This window comes from Pocillopora verrucosa, chromosome 3 (genome assembly GCF_036669915.1).
Source record: "Pocillopora verrucosa isolate sample1 chromosome 3, ASM3666991v2, whole genome shotgun sequence".
Taxonomy (NCBI): Eukaryota; Metazoa; Cnidaria; class Anthozoa; order Scleractinia; family Pocilloporidae; genus Pocillopora; species Pocillopora verrucosa.
In genome coordinates this window covers 13,016,037-13,035,508 of record NC_089314.1, presented here as the reverse complement: position 1 = coordinate 13,035,508, position 19,472 = coordinate 13,016,037, and the positions used below count along the sequence as shown (strand labels likewise).

General features: G+C 38.4%; 1 protein-coding gene across 1 annotated transcript; it reads left to right on the top strand.

Annotated features, from left to right (window-relative positions):
• Positions 1-532: 532 nt before the first annotated feature.
• LOC131786508 (beta-1,4-N-acetylgalactosaminyltransferase 3) lies at positions 533-16,986 on the top strand. Its single transcript, XM_059103560.2, has 17 exons — positions 533-875; positions 1,056-1,144; positions 3,999-4,104; positions 5,257-5,543; positions 6,486-6,672; positions 7,431-9,301; positions 9,845-9,900; positions 10,143-10,221; positions 10,454-10,475; positions 10,872-10,985; positions 11,570-11,619; positions 11,954-12,057; positions 12,474-12,546; positions 13,158-13,232; positions 13,607-13,685; positions 14,349-14,475; positions 15,216-16,986. The coding sequence occupies exons 1-17, from the start codon at positions 746-748 to the stop codon at positions 15,451-15,453; spliced, it is 3,687 nt and encodes a 1,228-aa protein (XP_058959543.2). The 5' UTR covers positions 533-745; the 3' UTR covers positions 15,454-16,986.
• The last annotated feature ends 2,486 nt before the right edge of the window (positions 16,987-19,472 follow it).

The window sequence follows — 19,472 nt, the reverse complement described above, 5'->3', positions numbered from 1 at the left end:
CTCCGATATTTGTGACTTTCCTTGCTTTTAGTGGTGAGAGACTTAAAACCAGACCAGAACCAACACTTCAACCGCGATGCTTTGAAGACGGATAGTAGGTAGGTGCCCCGTTGTTTGATGATCCATCTAACAAACCTGAAATGTGAGTTTTCAAAGTCGAAAGCTTAAAACTTGTAATTTTAAATTATACTTCAACGAAATTCAATCAACGCGGAAGTCAGATTTTCCACGCTTTCAACGCAAATGAGATTCAACAATTATCAGTGCAGAATAAAAGTTTCGTAAGCGCTTAAATTGCCGACTGTTGTTTAGTGCGGTTGGAAGCTCAAACCGCGTCGATGGAAAAAATAAAAATTTTTAAGGTGAGGAAGGAACAAGTAGGTTTTAGAAATCCGATGAACTGTGTTAGGATTTCTATTTCAGTAATTTCATTTGTAAATAATATTTAGACAACCTGTAAAGCTATTGTCCTGCAAAGCTATTGTTTGTTCCGGAACATTTACTTCACTTCCGTTTCCAAGTGCCCGGATGAGCATGTTGTTGAGATTAACCTAAAAAATTGTGATTACTCGTAATTGAACTCATGGGTCTGCAGAGTGCGAATTGTCTGCTGTAGAATGCCTCCCTCGCCAATAAGTATACCCAGGAAACTAGATTCTTTTGTGTAAGAATCTAGTGTACATTATACCGGCCTTCGAACAAACGATCGAGCAAACATGGGTTGAAATGAAATGATTTTAACAGCATGGTAGCCATTCGGAGGGTGAAACGTTTGGTGCAGTTCTCGGTGCTCGCTGTTTTCCTCGCTACGATACTACTGTTTCTTCAATGGAACGAGATATCGGACTCGGAGAAGCACAATACTGCCAAAAGAGGTAAGGAAATTCCTTAAAAGTTTCCTATTTACGCCTGACTGGATGTTTGAATGTTGTTTTCCAACCACTTGTGCTGTTCATTTACGCTTACATTCTTGTGTCAATATCGTACCTTAGATCGCGAAAAAATTGAAGAGTTTGTCTGGTTAATGATTTTTTTTCTTTGATTTTGATTTTCAGCAAAAACGTCCTTTAATGTGGAGAAGCAAGACCTATCGAAGACCTTCTTAAGCCCTGATCGGGAATTTGATGTTAATGAAATATTTAAGGTAAATACAAGGGTCCATTGTAGAGTGAAATCTTGTATCGTACTGAGACAAATCAAGAATCTTTGATTGATTGAGGAAACGAACCTTTTGCTTAGTTAGTTATAGTTATTTAAAGACGTTTTTTTCTCTGTAACAGCAAAGGAAATTTCATTTTTTCAGAACAAGGTCTATTTTTAGAATGTCGCAAGACCTCGCTGTCTGATGAGCTGATTTCTATATTAGTAATTGCGATTTCATATCAGTTTACCTCAGTATTGGCGAAACAGAGAGATTTGAATTTAAGGGAAAAATGTTTTTTTTTTTATTCAAAGCTTCTCGATTAATTGACTCTGCTGTTTTACGGAAGCGAATGTAGTAATTACCAGCATTCCGACAAATCGAAGGAATGTTTCAACGTGATAAATTACACCTTGTGAAGGAATGCTTTAATCAGCTTTCACTTTATAACATGTGCGATATCCCACAAAATTAATCAGCATTTCGTTTTGCTCGAATGTATTATTGTAATTATCAAAATAGTTTATCTGATAGAGACATTTATATTTCTTGTTTCGAGTCACGCTCTATGAATTTGTACTTGCTTAGCAGCTTAAGAGCGTTGAACGTGTGGCTGAACTTCAAGTAGCACAGTGTCACGCCATTGTTACGCGTTTATCTAAATCTAATTTGAGGGTCCTTCAAGGAAATATTGCCTTTTCTTTCTTCTCCCAAGCGTCAATTGACCAAAAAAATATGAATATGGATTCTTTCTCTGCGGTTTCCCGTATATTAATCCATTCGAAAATATGATTGTTTGGTTTTGCGCCAGATGTAAACATGCAAATAGGTTTAGATTTTACAGAATCACTGTTCGATCGTTATTTTACTTCGACCCGTCAGTAATAACCATTTCCTTTTTTAATTCCAACATTTGCTTTCTTTACTGAAGATTTAAAAATAATAATTGCCATTAAGGGAGATTTGTTATGCTTCTCTTTCAACCTAAACAACACCCCAAAGATCATGAAAATTCTAATTATTAAAACTTCATGACTTTGGTCACCCATGCAAAAAGCAGAATTGCAATGATAATTTTCTGAAATTCCCCATGGCAATTAATTTTTTTTTAGCTTAGGTCTTGCTACAGTTTTGTTTTTCTGAGAAAATGAAGGTTCATTTTTATTCATTTAAACGTGTAGCGCGCAAGAAAAGAGTAAGTTTCACTTCTGCATAATGTATCTGTGTATAAAATCGTCTCTGAAAAACATTTTCATTACTGTAATTTTAAATGCTATGTTCCTGTAATTGAAACTTAAATTAACTTTTAACGAATGATGATTATTTTTCGGCAGAAAAGGACCCCTCGCTGGAGTATATTCAGTACTTTTAATTGAATGTTTGATCCTTTGGAGTTTGTGTAAACTTCATCTGGTGACAGTAACTCAATAGATGTGATCAAAAGCTTTTAGATTATGTTGCCAATTGAGGGATAAAGTGTGATACTGTTGACTTTTCAGCCTTTCATTTTTAATTGTCATTAACAATTTGAAAAATTTTGCTCTTAAAGCAAAGAGGGATTTTCTGATGGCGACCTACAGTGTACATAATATTCTAGCAACACGCTCTAAAAGAAAATGATCTGGTACACTTTCAAGAGTCAATTTTTTTTGTGTGTCCAACTAAGAATTGCTATTTTAACCACAGTTTCCTAGACAAATGTTAGTAAAATATTGAAAAGCTCAACAGTCATTTAGAAAAATGTATTTTCAACCTGATTTTTTTGCCTGCTAAGCTGTGAATGTAACATGTCACCACAGATGACTTTGTTAGTGCCCTTCATGAGAAAACATATGGGTTCTTTAATTTCAAATAGCTAAATGTCTCCTGATTTCAGTTGCTCTTGGTGATCTTTGTTATCTGTCTGCATACAAAACTCAACCGTGAATTGGGAAAGATAAAAAGGTGAAGAATTCTTAGGTGAAAGTCTGAAAGAAGCCTGTGTGTAAGAGAAAAAATTAAAAAAGTCCAACAAGGAATGGCAGAAAAATATAACGGAAGTGGAAAAGGGCTCTTGGTCTGGGCAATGTTTGCTGCTCATACTTGACCAGTAACCATTAACAAGTTATGTCACGAGGAGTAGAACTAAGGTCTGTCATGAGCAACTGTTAGATAGTGTCCTGCAAAATATGTTTTTGCTGTGAGTCTCCTGATATTCTGCAGGACGTCAGTCTTCAGAGTGTTGACCTAACTTGACATGTTGTCACCCAAAGGCATTAAATGTTGGTAAAACTTTGGCAGCAATAAAAAAATGATGTTTTTGTAGGCATGTGTCTTCTTTGAAAAAAATTAATTGGATATGGAAATATCTGTGAGGGATTTCCATTTTTCAAAATTGATGTCTTGCAAGTTGGCAAACTACACAGTGGTTTTAGCCTGCTATTAGCTCTTGTTCATAGCTGTGAGTCTGTCCTTTCTTTAAACATAAAAATAATATGCTTGAAAGGCAAAAGTGAGGAGGTTTATTGTAATGTCAGGGGGGTGTCAATTCAAGATGATGCATATTCTCCAGGAAGTTCTCAATAGGAATAGAGATAGGAATTTCTAGAGGTGCTGACAAAGGGAATTTGTGTCACAATTGAGATATCCTTCAGCGGGTGATCATTTCCTTTATTCTCCTGGCCTTAAAGTGAAATTCAGAGGTGATATTGTAAGGAAAAATTAGATGTCAGTCACTCCTAGGGTTCATTGGGTTAAAAGCTGGTGGCCTGATAGTACATATATGTAGTCTTTCAGTTTTAAAATACTTTTATGCCCACTCTGTGATTATTTCCTGCAGCTTGCTGCTCTAATGTAATCTATTACTTTTTTCATCTAGGAAATAAATGAAAATGGGGATGCAGCCAGTGATGAAGAAGATGACTGGAAAACAGTATTTAACGAGAAAGCAAAACACCAAGTGGAGAAGAAAAAGACTTTTAATGGTGAGGCATGTTTGAAAAAAAAAAAAAAAACTTGGCATCCTTGAGTTCAATAGATTTATTACTGACTCAATACTCTCTTCTTGGACATCTGTAGCAGATATTCTGCTAAAAAAAATACTTGCTGTAGTACATTGTATTGTGTGTCTCATAGTGTTTTTTGTTCTGGGGTATGGAAATTTCTCATTCCAGAGATGGAAACTGAGCCAAAAGCAGAACTAAAGCAATTTTCATGAACAGTATGCAGTTAGAGTGAGAAAAGTTTTCTTGAGTGCATTAGTTTGACATAGTTTGTTTCAAAGGTTAGTCTTGAGATTTGTAGAGACTACAATGTACATTTACATCAAGTTCATATAAAATTGTAAACACAGTTGTAATAGATGGTTGGTGGAGAGAATGGAACTTTACTGCTGGTGGAAACTATTTTGCTACAAAAGGAAATATTTTCTAAGCTGAGACACAACACACCACCCAAGTTTTATCATTTCTTCACTTACTGTAACCTTTTTCTTGATAGTATCAAAGGTATTGAATTAAATTACGTTCAAAAGAAAAAATAATTGTAAGCTGAGAACAACATACCACCCAACTTTCTTCATCTGCTCTCTGTTCTGCAAATAATCTTTTGTTAACCCTTTTACTCTCAGAAACTAAATATCAATTCTTTACACCAACTGTCATACATTTGCTATAATTTTAGATCTAAGAACTTGATGTGAAATCAAGTGATATTTCCTATTATTTACTAAGCTGATTCTTGATTGATTCTCAATACCTATGATCTAAGGAAGGACAGAGGCATGCAGTTAGATGACTTCACCATTAACTGTATTTTGCTTTTTTATCTAAAAAAAATAGATTCCACAACACTTTGGGTCTCAAAATGTGGTAAGAACATCAGTGATCCACTTGACAGCACCTCGTGTCCCTTTTTTTTATTCTTTCCACATTTTGATGTTATCCGTGATCTACATGTATTACTGTACAGACTCACTGCAACATGGAATCTACTTTTTTAAGTTTATATTTTTCTAACTTCTCATTACCTTTCTACCTGTAAATGTTTGGATAGTGCAAGGCAATATTCATATTTGGTCACTCCTCATAGTGACAGAGTTAAGGATTTAATTTTCTTTTAAATATTCCTGTTTAAAGGAAAATGGAGAGAGACAGTTGGAAGGGAGAACATTGGCCATGTTGACAAAAGGAAACTGAATCAAATGCCAAATGAAAGTGAAGCATTGAATTTCACCACTCCCAGTACAACAACTCTCAGTGGATTAAGGGTGCTTTCAACTCTTCAAAATGAAACTACCCAGAGTGTTCACAACGAAAAGAAAAAAGCATTAGGGAAAGCTTCTAAAATGCACAGCAAGAAATTACATGGTGGTCACCATCAAGAACCTAATCCCACCTGGACAAAATTTCCATGGGGAGAAAATGTATGTCTTTTCTTTTTATAACCCTGTTATTTGATCATTTCTTTGGTTTAAGAATTATAAATACTATTGGGTTTTGTTGTCTTTGAGTATGTGCAAGAGCCATTACCTCTTTGGAAATCATCTTAAATAAACCCTTGAATTCTTAAGATGCTTCATTTGCATGCACATAATGTAGTTCTCTTTGTCATGCAGCATCTGCATGTTTTCATTTGAATTTGATCCTTTAAACCCTAAAATTAGTACACATATTCTCTATATTGCAATATTTGCATTTGCTGTGGTGTTGACCAGGACAGTTGGTTTGACAATCAAGAGCTGTTTTAGTTGGTGATCATTTTCTATATTGTCACGACCTTAACCCTTTAACACCCAAGATCTTATTAGAAATTCTCCTTACTGTCTGCTATATAAATCTTGTGATGTTAGCTTGGAGCATTTGGTATTGGATCAACCAGTTATTCCCAAATTGATATTTTTCTTTATTCTCATCACTTATCTGATTGATATTGTATTGATAGTGTAAGGAGAAATTCTGTCTTGGTCACTCATGGGGGTTAAAGGGTTAATGTTTGAGTCAGCAGTACTGAAGGAGAAATTGGATACTAGTTACTCTTAGGTGTGAAAGGGTAACTCAAGAGTAGTTTTAACTATTATCAGCTTTTTCAGTTCAATGATTTCATTGGACAAATGAAAAGAACTGATATTCAGGTTAAAAAAGAGAGGGTCTGGGCTCAAGGGTTTTTTTTTAATAAGGATTAATAAGGCGGAAAGTAATTAATATTTGAAAATAAGTGTGCCTTGTTCATTCAAAGCTAAGTGTGCCTTGTTGCTTGTGTCTATAAAGAATTTATTGTCTGGTTTTTGTGTCCTTCACACATCCTTGTTCATGTCCATATTGTATGCTTGTACTGTATATTGAATATCACGTCTCTTATTTTCAAGATGGTTGGCGCATTAAATGTTCACGTTTGGCAAGCTTGGTGTGGTAGCACAATTCATGATTTGCGTAGGAACAGATTTTTCCCGCTGTACCCAGACATTCGCTTGACTGTGAAGAAGTTCTTTCTTCGTCACATGCAAGCCGACTATGGACAAAGAATATTTGGTTACGTTCATCCCCCTGTCTCAGGTATCAAGCGCTCGTGCAAGTACCAGTAACATGCGAATTAAAAAATTGAGATAGATTGTTGGAAAATTTGTTTTGCGCTGCCGTCAATCATGTTGTGGCCTGTCACGAAACAGGAGCTACGTTTCAGGGGTTCGGCATTTGGTCATATCCTGGGCTGTGATAGGAGGATTTTGATCCATTTCGGTAAATTCTGCTTTTTCGTGTCTGTAACGTTAATGATAGACGGCAGACATTTTTCGTGTCTGTAACGTTAATGATAGACGGCAGCATGAAACGAAATGCAAGTTTGACTCGTAGGCTTGGAGTCCGCATGTTGCTGTTAGGAACTATATTGAATTTGTTAAAATAGCAGAAAGCTTTATTCTTTTATTACTTTTTAAGTTTTCTCGGGTGTGATCGTCGGTCCTTCCTCGAGCGAAGCGGACGTAGGAATGCAAGCTCTTTTCCTCGAGCAGTAGATGTAATCGAGCCTAAGGCGCAAATGTGTATTGTTTGTAATGGTCAGTGTTCCTAATGAGTTGATAATGTAAATTTGCCACCGTAAAGGGTTTTTAAAGCTGACGTTTCAATCGTTACCCTTCTTCAGAGCGAAACACGTAGGGGTAGCGTTCCAAGCATCAGCTTTTACCGTGTCAACTCAGTTGATAAACCAGATTATCTCGTAAAACCCCCGCGGACGCAGCAACACAGTTTCTTTAGAAAATACCCTCTTTGCTACAAGTATCAAGGATACTCAGTTTCGCTTTTGTTATTTCCAGGGAAGTACACGTTTGCCATTTCTTCAGACGATAGTTCAGAGCTCTGGTTGAGTTCAGATGATACTCCTTCAAAAGTGAAACTCATAGCTTGGGTCGGAAATCGCACTTTGCTCAGTGGCACCTTTAAAACCAAAATTGCACAATTTGATAAGTACAGAACACAGCTGTCACGTCCAGTGCTTCTTCGTAAAGGACAGAAGTACTTCATCGAAGCTTTGCACAAGCAAGGAAATCTACAAGAACACATTTTGGTGGGCTGGAAGATGCCTGGTTCGCATGATTTTAGACATCTTACTGGATCCTCGATTTCGGCGGCGATCAACGATACAATAGCTCCAAAAGATGTAACAAAGTATGCTAATTTTATACCGCAAGACCTTCCGAGTCACTCGCATTATAGAACGAGCTTAAAACTGGATCAGGATGTGTACAAATTTGGATCGGAAGATTTGCGTGATGTGGCACATAAAGCAAATTTCGTGGACGAGGGCGATATAGAGAACGTATTCCCGACTTGTCCTTACCATCCCAGCTACTTGGTGGACTTCAAATTGAAGCGTTACGAAGGCGTGCATTTGATTCACGACACTTCTCGTTTTCCCGATGATTATTCCGAGCTTAGTCACATGAGACAATACGACCGATGCGCGCTATGGAGAAATCTAGATTCCCATGGCAACCAGGTGAGCTCACCGCCACCAAAACCGAGATCTGAACAAAGACAGCAGGAAGATTCTCATGGTAGGCGAAATAGTTCTCTGCCACCAAACCCGAGGTATAAAAAAATGCTCTATGAAGATGGCAGTATAGCTGTGTTTAAGAACAGCAAGGTATTCTTGCCTTTGTCTTTAGCGAAAAGTGCAGCAGAGAAGGAGAGAGTTAAAGAGCAGTTACTTGAGACACAAATGGATTTGCTGGATATGAAAAGACTCAGTCAAGTCGCTGACCAGCAGGCCTCTAAGTCGATGGAAGATTCATCTTTTGTGGCCGGTGACTCTTCAGAGAAAAATGATGAAGAGAACGATTTTGAGAAGAAAGAAAGAGTGAAGAGGAGAGGCTCAGACGCCGTTTCTATAGACAGGTCCAAAAAGAGGACTTCAAGAAAAAGAGAGTCTGTTAAAAAGCAAACGAATAATGAAAGCAGGATTAGACATTCTGACGGAAAGCCTCAGCAACGTTCGCGCGTTGAGAAAGTCGTGGAAAAGAGACAGTCACGTGATGCGCCTCTCAGTTCACGCGAAGAAACCTCACGTGATTATGCCATGCGCCAATCAAATGGTTATGTGAGTTCAAAGGGCAACCAGCGTAAATTGTTGAGCTACAACTCGAAGAGCGCGAGATCAATCGACAGCATTACGGTTTCTACGAATGTACCAATGAGTAATGAGAAAAGAATTGCTAATGTCTCGTCCCTTGAGGCCATACCAACGAGGAGACATTTGCCCTTCACGAGGCGAGTTTCAAATGGGTCGTTGCACGAGGTCGTACAGACAGGAAGACAACGTTTTAGAAGTTTTTCTCCAATTTCATATAACCTGGCTGAACTAGTTCCTCAGAGAGAGGTGAACTCAAGCTCCAACAGTCTACAACAGCGCACTAGAGGACGTATTTCGTTTTATCCTGTTGACGAGGAAGACGATCGCATGACTCGAATGAACTCCGCGAGAGAGTTTGTGCGCAAGATGATGTACGCAGCGCAGATGTTTAACCATCGCGTGAATTCGCGCACTCTGGCGGAAGGTGTGCGCAGAAAATTCGGAGTGGCGTTGAAGATTCCTAACATAATTAAAGTCCCTGATTACAACGGATGGGTTTTTCATCAAAACAGGACAATGTGCGCAAGTGATGGAAACTTGTTGCTGAATGATGCAGTAAGTACTTGGACGCAGTTAACACCTACTAGTTTTCCTAGGAAGCGGAGAAAAGTGGAGACTGTCATCCAATCTGCCTCTGAAGGAATTTTCCTACTTATTAAGTAGATTTAATTTAAATTAAACACGACCGGTCTTATCGTGTCGCATCAAGAGCTCAGGGTTTTTTGGTTTTGATGTAGAGTGTCTTTTTGTAAAATACAATGATGTATGTTAGTCTATCCAAATGTCGAGGGTATCACAGGAATTAAGTGTCGTTTGAGAATTAATTCCTTTACTATGGTGTTTTTGTTTATGTAAATCTTTTCATGATCACTCATGGGTTAGGAACATCAGTTTATATTATTCAGCTGCTTTTTTTTTTCTTTTTTTCCATCGACTGAGTGATGTAGTCTCAGGTCCAACTTATAGTTCTAAACGTGTGATTCCGAATTTTAAAAGCACTTCCGAGTCTGCATTTAAGTCAAGGTTCCAATTTGAACAGGTGTGAGTTAATGTGTGAGCGCCGTCCCTAATAATGTTTGTTTTTGTTTCTGTACAAAGGTGGCGAACAGTGTTGTGAATCGATACATGCGTGCCTTGAGACAAGCAACGAACAGGTTAGAACTGAAACATCGCAAATAGGGAAATTTTTTGAAGTTTTGAAGTTGCCTGTGTGGCTGGCGATTTTTTGTGCGCTCTACAGTTTTTCGTGCGCTAAAGCGATTCGCGACGAAGCTGCCAATTGAAACTGTCTCTTTCGGTTTTCTCTCTGAGTGCGCTTTAATGGAGATTTTCGTCAGAGTTTTAAGATAAGTTTTATTTCTGTTTATTTACAATGATATTTTATTGAATTTTTCAGCAAGTACTCCTTGAAGAACATCGTAAACGTCGAAGAAAATCACGATGTGTTAAAAGGAGATAGATATCTTATAGACCTGGTAAGCCAGTGCTTTATTTAATACTGTTAGTAACTTTCTCTAACTCAAAAAAATATAAGAAAACACACTGGAAAACGCAGTTGAACTAAAGGGAGACACAAAATATTTCAAGATTGGGGGGAATTGCATAGTGTCTCGTTCTTGCCTCGTAATGCAACTCTCGAGCACCATTTTATCACACAATAAACTGCACCTTGTTTATGAACTGAAACAATTCTTTGTTTTTTTTCAGGAGCTCGATGTCGAAGGGAAAAGTAAGTAGTCAAAATATTTGTTAATGTTTGAGGTAACGGGATCACTGTAGTTTTCTGTTCGATACTCTGGGCGATGATTTTGCCCTCGCGCATACGTAACACTCATCGTCTCAAGGTCTCCTTATATGAACCAGTAAATCGAGCTGGTTGACCGAGCAGTGAGAACTGAAAGTTCAATCAGGCAAACTGCCTGAAGCACGGGCAAACGCAAATGGCCTAGTCTCATTTCCTTGAAATCTGATTGGTTAAGATAATGGCGCGAATTTCTGGATCAATCGGAGAACTTATTGAAGTAAAACCAATGCAATCATAAACCGCTCTCAACATTGTATTTAAAATTGCTCCATAAACTTGAGGCCTCCTCATTAACTCTTTGCGGTTGTCTGTGTTTCGCAGATTCTTCAGTGCGGTTGTCACAGTACGTCTATCAGAAAATTGGCAAGACGGATTTTTGTTTGCCGGAGGGATTTGTGCTGAATCAACATGCTACAGTACACATTATCATTCCAGGTTAGAAAATAACAATCTTTTTGTTTGAGACTTTTTTTCTAAACTTACGTCTAGCGGGAATAAATTCCCTGTACTGCGTGCATTTCTTTGGTTGGAAAGCCTATAATGTTAAAACAAAAAGTAAAACAGGCTTTCTAGTACAAGATGACTCAAAATTGCAACGCCACTTAGCTTAAATGTTCAACAATACTGCGTGATAAACAATTGTATAGTTTCGTCAAGGCCTCCTTATCTTCCCTTTGTTTTCATTTGCCCCTGTACACTCTAAAATTGGTATGTATATTCCTCATACTGTTTTCCATACATTTCCCATGGAGAATTCGTTTAACAATCAAGAGCTGCTTTAGATGGTAAACTTTTCCTTTAATCTCTCAAGTTTTATGCGTGATTCAGAACTGATATTGTTGGGAGCATTAGATGCTGGTCGCTCTTATAAGTCAAAAGGATAAAGAGGTTAAGAGTTTTTGGGAAGGAAGGGGGGAGGGGGAAGCTTCTTGGAGAAAAAGAGAGGTACTGCTGTAACCTACTAAGGAGCATGTGTTCAAAATCCTGGTTTTTATTGTCCCCGTTTGTACGTTTTTCAGTCAAGAATCAAGGCAAATGGGTGCAGCATTTTATTGATAACATGGTGGAGGTAAGAATGGATGTTTGTACCGCAAGTGAGCCGGCTTGCCACCAGAAATAGGTGGTTCCAATAAAATTTGCTATGAATGTGAAGTTTAGAATGGCAGGGATGAAGTTCTGAGGGCCAAGAGAACCTTTTGTTCCTAGGGAGGTCTAAGCTCTCCTCTGAAATTTTGAAGGCTTTTGTAGTTCTAGACTTGTTGACTTTCAATTTTCATTAAACCAGGACAAACTCGTTACTTCAGTATTGTTCCTTCGTCTCGTCTTGTCTTGTCTTATGCTCCTGGTTTCTTGAGGGTAGATGATGTTTTACCCTTGTAATTGTTGCGTATATTTTTCTTTAGCTGTACTTAGAGACAGGTGATCCTCATGTAAACATTATCATTGTGGACTTCAGTAGCACAGACATTGATGTGGAAGCTGCCCTAGAACGAAGCCAGTTGAAAAGGTGAATAGGAAGGTGTTAATCAGTTCTAAAAAGGATCTTAGCCGATCATGGATCCTGATAATAATCAAGAAAATAAGAATAAACTTTGTTGAAGGGGCGTTTTTATTGAAGATTGCACAAATTTTCACACTGGGTTAGCAGTATTAATTCGCCCCGCCTAAAGGTTGAGGAAAAGGTGAATGTTCGCATGAGAGACAGAGGGGGAGTTACGGTTATATGCAAAAATTCAGCTTATCAGTGATGTTCCACTTTCGAACCGAGAATGTCAGTATTGGCCAATCATGTGATATTGTTTCTAGTTTTGATTGGCTGAGGGGCATTTTTTACACTACTTTTTTATTTGAAGTCTTATTATTTAATGTCCCTGTTTGGAAACTTACTGAGGTAATCTTCGTGTTTATCTTTTTCACTTTTAGATACCAAGTGAGAAAATTAAAAGGACCTTTTCAGAGAGCATACGGCATTCAAGCTGGCGCGGCGCTAGTTAAGGTTTGTTTAAGAAGTCAATCAATAATTGCATAAACTGCATAAGCAGATCGCTGGAGTATAAGGTTTTGAGGATCTTTCATGCCTAGCCATATGTTACGTACATTTTGGGGCTTGGACGAAAATCTTGTGTGAATATCGAGTTAGGAATATTTTTACAAGTGATCGAGAGAAGAAGAATGGAGTCGTTTTCTTAAAGGTTTGTGTACCATCTTAAGAAATGTAGACATATGCGGTCCGCTCCGTTTTTTCGCCATCTTCAACAATCCTTGTTCCTTTTTTACTTTTATTTAAATTTTGTTTTTGGCATCAGCAAATGGTTGTCTACTTGATAATCTGATGGAAAGAGCTGGTTGCTTTTTTGTTGGGTTTAATCTTAATTCCTATATACCACGGAGGTGAATAGTGCTTTTCTTACGCTTATCGGCCAGCTCATATGTGATCAGCAGGCACTGTTATCGTCGGAGTAACCAAAAAGATAATATCGCGCGTCAAAAGTTTCACTTCCGACCATTTTGCAGTACATTGACAGAAATAAGAGAATACGTACTTGTGTCTCGGTTTAGTATATACTTTCCTAGCTTGAGACTTGACTTAGCTTTTTTGTGCTTTAGAATCCCCGTGATATAATTTTCATGTGTGATCTTCATCTTCAAATCCCAAGTAACATCGTGGACATTATTAGAAAGGTAAGTGACTTGTTCGATTATTAGTTTGGAAAAGCTTGTCGTTTGCATTCTTCGGAGAAGAGGTAGGGCCCGCGAGTTCGTGGGAGATGTTGCTATTGGACAACAATTAGCAGACGTTTCCTGACTGGGGAATGGAAATTTTAAACGTGCATTTGTGGGATCAGATAACAGTAAGGCGTTTGGCCTTTCTCGTCCAACTGTGTGCGAATTCCCCTTATGTGACTGGCATTGATGTCTCTGTATTTGAGTGCGGAAAATTTGGTATTAAAAACCACCGTATTCGTAATTCTCTTCAGTTGCGTGAATGGTAGAAGAAGTCTGCTCGGTTTTTAAATGAGTATGAGGAGAGCAAAGGATGTTTGTGTTGTTTTCAGCACTGTGTTCAAGGAAAGATGGCATTTGCTCCGATAGTTGCTCGACTTCATTGTGGGTTTTCTCCTTCACTGCCCTTTGGTAAGATTGTTTTTTTGATGATGTAATTAATGGTGAAAGTGAACAAGTTGCTCATTGCTGTATAAGCTAAGTTATGCGGGTTCAGTTGGACTCAAAAGTCCATTGGTTCATATGGCAAACAGAATACTCGTTGGTGGAAGTTCTTCGGATGAGTTCTAAGTTTTACCTACAGAGGAGTAGAAAAGCATGGAAAAGGGAAAAGTATCAGATATATGTGAAGCCACATCCCTTTTATGCATTCTTGTGTATAATCCTTTAAACCCTCACATTGGTATCCATATTCTCCACTCTGTTCTCTGTACTCCTCCTCTTGAACTGACAAGGAACTGTGTGTAACAGTGAGGAGCTTCCTAAATCAGTAGTTCTTTCCTTTATTCTCGTGACTTTTTCATTTGATTCAAGTGCTATACCGTAAGGAGAAAGTATAAACCAGTCACCCAAGGGGTAAAATGGTTCAGCAGGGTAGGGGGTGGGGCTGGGGGAGGCCTCTTTTGGGGGGAAGAAACCATCCAGTGGCAGATAGATTTTTCTAACATGTTGATGTTGGCATTGACTATAAATATATGAAAATCGTATATGTACACCGCGGTTGAAGAAACGAATTTCATTGATCCTCGCAGTATGATGTTACTTCACTGATTATTTTGTTTCCGCTCACGAAAGGTTTTTGGGAGCTTCAAGGTTACGGTCTTTTCGCCATGTACAAGTCAGATTTCACTCGAGTTGGTGGAATGAATTACAAGGAGTTTAGAACCACTTGGGGAGGAGAGGACTGGGAACTATTAGACAGGTGGGTGTTAATTCATGGTAGCAACACAGTTAGCAGAGGGAAGTATTTTGCTACGAAGCAAAAATCAAACTGACACACATACTCAACCTGTTCAAATCACAGTAGTTTGCACGTCAAGGATGAACCCAATTTTATGTTAGAATATTTAGTGAGAGCCTCCACAGCAAGTGGCAAATTGGAATTTTCTTTCCACGTTGAGCTGTAGAGGAGGCTCGGTGGCTTAACGGTTGGTGCACTCCGGGTAAGGTGGTCTGGGTTGGGGTTTTGGGCAAGAAATTTTACCCCCGCTTGCTCTCCACCCAGGAGAATATATTGGTAGCGGCGAACTGCCATGGATGCCTAACGAAATGCTGTGGGGTAACATGTGTTGAATCCAGTGTAGCATCCCATCCCAGGGGATTGGCAACACTCTCATTGGCCGCGTGCTTCGGAGACCGGGATAAAACCCTAGCGCTTTATGGTCATCTTGGCTCGAGTGCAGACCAACTTTGCCTTTACTTAAACTTATGCTTTGATTACGTGGTTAAGTTTTTTTTCATCTGAATCGATTCAAAGAAAGGGAAAAGAAAGGCTTATTTATTGATGCCGGCTCTCGGCAGTCTTGACCCCGGCCAATTGGCTTAAACATCGCCTGTCTTAACAAAAATCTCCAAGCTTTGGAAATTTCATTCTCTAGTTATGTAGCTGTTTTCGACTTCTGAGGGCTTCTGATTAGTGCAATGTTGTTTGAATTGTTACAGAGTTCTTCAGTACAAGATGGAAGTGGAGAGGTTACGTGTGCCCAAGTTTTATCATTATTTTCACTCAAAGAAAGGAATGTGGGGAACCAGGGACTTGTTTAATTCCTATAGGAGGGACATGTTCGATAGCCATGGTCACCAAGGCGACACTGAAGTCATCATCCTTTATGGCAGTAGAAAGGAAAGGGGAGAAGATCACCAGCGACACGTTGCTTCCGAAAAGAGCAACGTCAGATAACGTTTGGTTATATCTTCCTCAATTTGAAATGCTAGGTCCTTTATTATTACGCCTTTCGGGGAATATTGGAGAACAGGTGGCTTATCGGTGAGCCCGCGGGACTCTACATGAGGTTAATTCTTAGCCGGGATCAGAGTATTGTTTTTGGGTAGGACAATTCAGTCCCAAAGTGCCTCTCCCCACCCGTGATAGATGGGTATGATTGGGTATGACTGCGTATGAAAAACGTGTGGAAATACTTGGAGGGTGGTTAACCTGTGACGGATTAGTACTCCATCCAAGGGAGGAGGCTACACCCCTTGCACCTCCAGTCGTGAAAACCGAAGTAATCTCAGGAAGCTGTGTGAGTTAGTCACGTAGTAAGGTTTTGTGTTTTTACTTCTCTGATATAAAGCGTGAATTCATGGAAAACTTTTAAAATATTATTTAAACCTAGGTTGGTATGTCTTGCTGTTTGAACAAGTTAACTCATATGATGTGCCAATCAGGTAACTGACTTTAAAGGAAATGCAAGGCGCTTTTAAATAAGACCCAAAGAGTTTAGTTAAAATTAACCTGAGGATTGTGCTCTGTGCACTATCTTTATTTAAAGTTACCATTCCAGCCCCTCCCTTCCCCCCTCGTCGCCGGACTCTTATGCAAAGATGACAATGGTGAACGTCGGCATCTTTCTAAGATACCTGTAGAACATAGCAGAATCTCCAATGATGGTCCCCTAAATTTTACAGTAACCGGTGGGGTTACGGAATATTTTGCCAAAAAGTAATAATTTATAAAATTAATATAAGTATTTTAATAATTTTAACAATAATGACTGTGAAGTACAGACAAGAAACAAAGATATTTTTAAAGTGACTTCAATTTAAAGAACAAGACGTGTGATGAAAATGAGAATGTAACAGAAAGCATTAAAATTATTTTACAAGGTATACTAAATTTATTTACTTGGTTGTGAGAATTTTTACTAATTACGCAATGCGAGTTTTACTGAATAACTTCGCTTAATTACATGAAAGCACGTACGTTATATAGGAAATTTTAAATCGTCTTAATACAACCGTTGTTGCCTGAAAGGATTGGAAGAATTTTACTTATGCTTTATCACTTAATTTGTAATTAGTTTGGTTTAACTAAAGATGAATAGTGACTGTTCTTGAAGTGCTTTTCGATTGAGTGTCGTAAACCAAAACCAAAGCAATCACAACAGCCAATCAGAAGAGAGCAAAATACCGTAAAGAGCCAATGAGTATTCAAAGTAAAAACAAGCAAACCGCCTTGAGCGCAGGAAAACGTAGGCGACGGCTGTAGTGTTACATCTGATTGGTGGCGACTTTTCCAGGACCAATCACAGAGCAAAGTAAAGCAAAATGCAATCCCGGATTACGATCGACACCCAATTGAAAATTGCTCCATAATGTTAGACGCACAGAGAGATTTCAAACTATACACACCAGGATTGTGTGCTAGATTATACAATCAATTATGGCTTTAGTTTAAAAATTAAATGTAATTTAAATTTACTTTTAATAAAAGCCGTGGTATTATTATTTGAGTGCTTTTGTTTTGAAGCGCCTTAAAAAGGCCTTTCTGTATCAATTCTTACTGTTCTGAGTCCACATGATGAATCGAACTAAAATAATTTCGCAATTCGTTTCTAAGTGCGATGATTTTCTTATAAAACCCTTCTTGTTATAAACGTTGTAATTTCCCGTTAGTTTGATTAACCCCGACATTATTATGCATATTCTTCATAGAGTTCTCCTCGCATCTCATAAGGTGCTGACAAGGAGAATTTGTTTAGCAATCAATAGTTTCTTTAGTTGTTGATCATTTCATTTTTTTCTGGTGACTTTCATATGAGATTCCTTGTATCCACGATCAAAGCAGTGACGGGTGTAAGTAATTGTTTGGACTGAGTGGAAATTAATACGATAAGGAGTTAGACAACGCGCATTTATGCAATGTAGACCACTAAAATCGAGCACATGTGACGTTGCATGTCAGCCATGTTGGAAAGACTGTTTTAGGATCAAGATACATTGGGGTGTTAACAAAACACAAAGATTATTAATTGAGAACAATGATTATTACATAATTTTCTTTGTTCCTGACTTTCACTTTTTGCCAAGCTCAGTTTTCGCGTCTTCACAGCCTTTGTTTACTAGTCATATATTACGTGGAAGACTTTTTCCCGATCCGATGAGGTATTCATAATAGAGTTTTAGAGTGTTTTTCCCGAAGGATATCTATATCATTTTTTTTTCTGGTGTTTCGTCCGACCAGGCCATTTGTCAGTTATCACATGACGGAAAGCGTGACATAGCATGACGTAACGTGACAAGAAAGCATTACTATTATTAATATTAAGTGAAAGACAATCTCCTTTGAACATTAGACTTGATTGCGAAACAGTGTAATAAGATCGGCTTTTAAGGGGTGTGTGTTTGAGAGAGAGATAGAGCGAGATAGCGAACCGAAGATATCTGTAATTAGGGAAAACAACAGTAAACCAGTTTGAGGTTTAAACCTGTGACTTATTTGTCGGATACACGTTCCCGACACACACACCCCTTATCTCTTACCTCTTAAACAAACCGTAAAATGGATGAATAGTGACTACGTAGTATACCAAGGCGATGTTGAATGCCCTTTGCCCCTTCTGACACATTCCTTTTTTTGTGCAAAAATTGTTAACCACTTGTGTCCAACAGTCTGTTACAGGTATCAAATTTCATAACCCTGACCAAAACAAAACAGTAACCAATCGCTGCTCAGATTCACGTTCACGTACATATTACTTAGGCAACAATGATATATTCAACATGTCGTCCGAAGCCCCCAAGTTTTTCAGCGCTCGTTTCGGTACGTTGCAACTATGTATCTCCCAGTTGGCTTGTTAGCTCAGTTGATATAGCGCTGCACCGGTATCGCAGAGGTCATGGGTTCAAATCCCATTTTTTTTTTTTTTTCAAGTCCTATTTTCAACTACTAGTTCAGTAGTGTTCTTAGCTGCGAGGATCTCTTAAATTCGTTTCTTCACCGCTGCAAATATATGAATTTCATATATCCAAAATCATTACCATTTGCAATGTTTAAAATCATCTAGTTCAGAACATAAGAATCATTACATAAAACTACTTCAATCAAAGCCATCCAAGAAGATGTATTATTTTCGAATTAACAAATGGAGAACCTTGACTGTGCTCTGTTCTGTTATAAAGCACGCAGGAAGCGACTACGTTTCGTGTTTCTCCCTACTCTTCTTTCGTGCTCTAGCTGCTTCCTACGTGCTTTATAACAGAACTGAGTACAGTCAAGGCTTCTCTATTTGTTTTATAATAAAGAATCCGTTAAATTACCCAAGCATTACTTTCAATTTTCAAAACAAACTTTATTTCCAAAGCGAACAACTGTGTCGTCAGCATGCTCTATACTCTCATAAAGCACGCTACCATAAGCCAATCAGAATCCCTGTTAGAATGGTTCAAATAATCTGATTAGCTGTACAAGACTAAAGCTGTCAAAAATGTCAAACCATCAAAGTTCACATTCTACGATAGTTTACAAACTAAAATAGTTCGGCAAGTCGAATTTAACAGTTTTGCCTGAAGTTTTTAAGTCTCTAATACAGAATCTTGAAGTGAAATGTTCAGTAAACTTCAGCCGAGTTATGGCTCATAAAAACACGCGAGTTTTGTTCACATGACAAGGTAGAAAACAAACTGTTCAAGGCGAGTGTTTTTTGAGTGAACGACAGCCGAATTCACCGGAGCATGAAGATCGCTCGTGATGACAGGGCCGCAAAACTCGGCTGCAGTGACTGATGTGACTTTCCACTCAACGCATCGGAAAGGATATCAGAGCAGGCTCTTATTTTTCACTCGAAGGGCGCCATGATAAGATCGCCATGATAAGCGAACCGGGAACAACTTCAGCATGATCATATTCGCTCAGACACCGTCATGATTAGTATGAATTTTAACAATTATGCCAGTTTGGTTATATTTTTCATCATTTCT

Coding starts and splice junctions, on each gene's coding strand:
- LOC131786508 (XM_059103560.2), top strand. CDS start 746: ATGGTAGCCATTCGGAGGGTGAAACGTTTGGTGCAGTTCTCGGTGCTC. Junction 9,302..9,844: donor ACTTGTTGCTGAATGATGCA/GTAAGTACTTGG, acceptor TTCTGTACAAAG/GTGGCGAACAGTGTTGTGAA. Junction 14,476..15,215: donor GACTGGGAACTATTAGACAG/GTGGGTGTTAAT, acceptor GAATTGTTACAG/AGTTCTTCAGTACAAGATGG.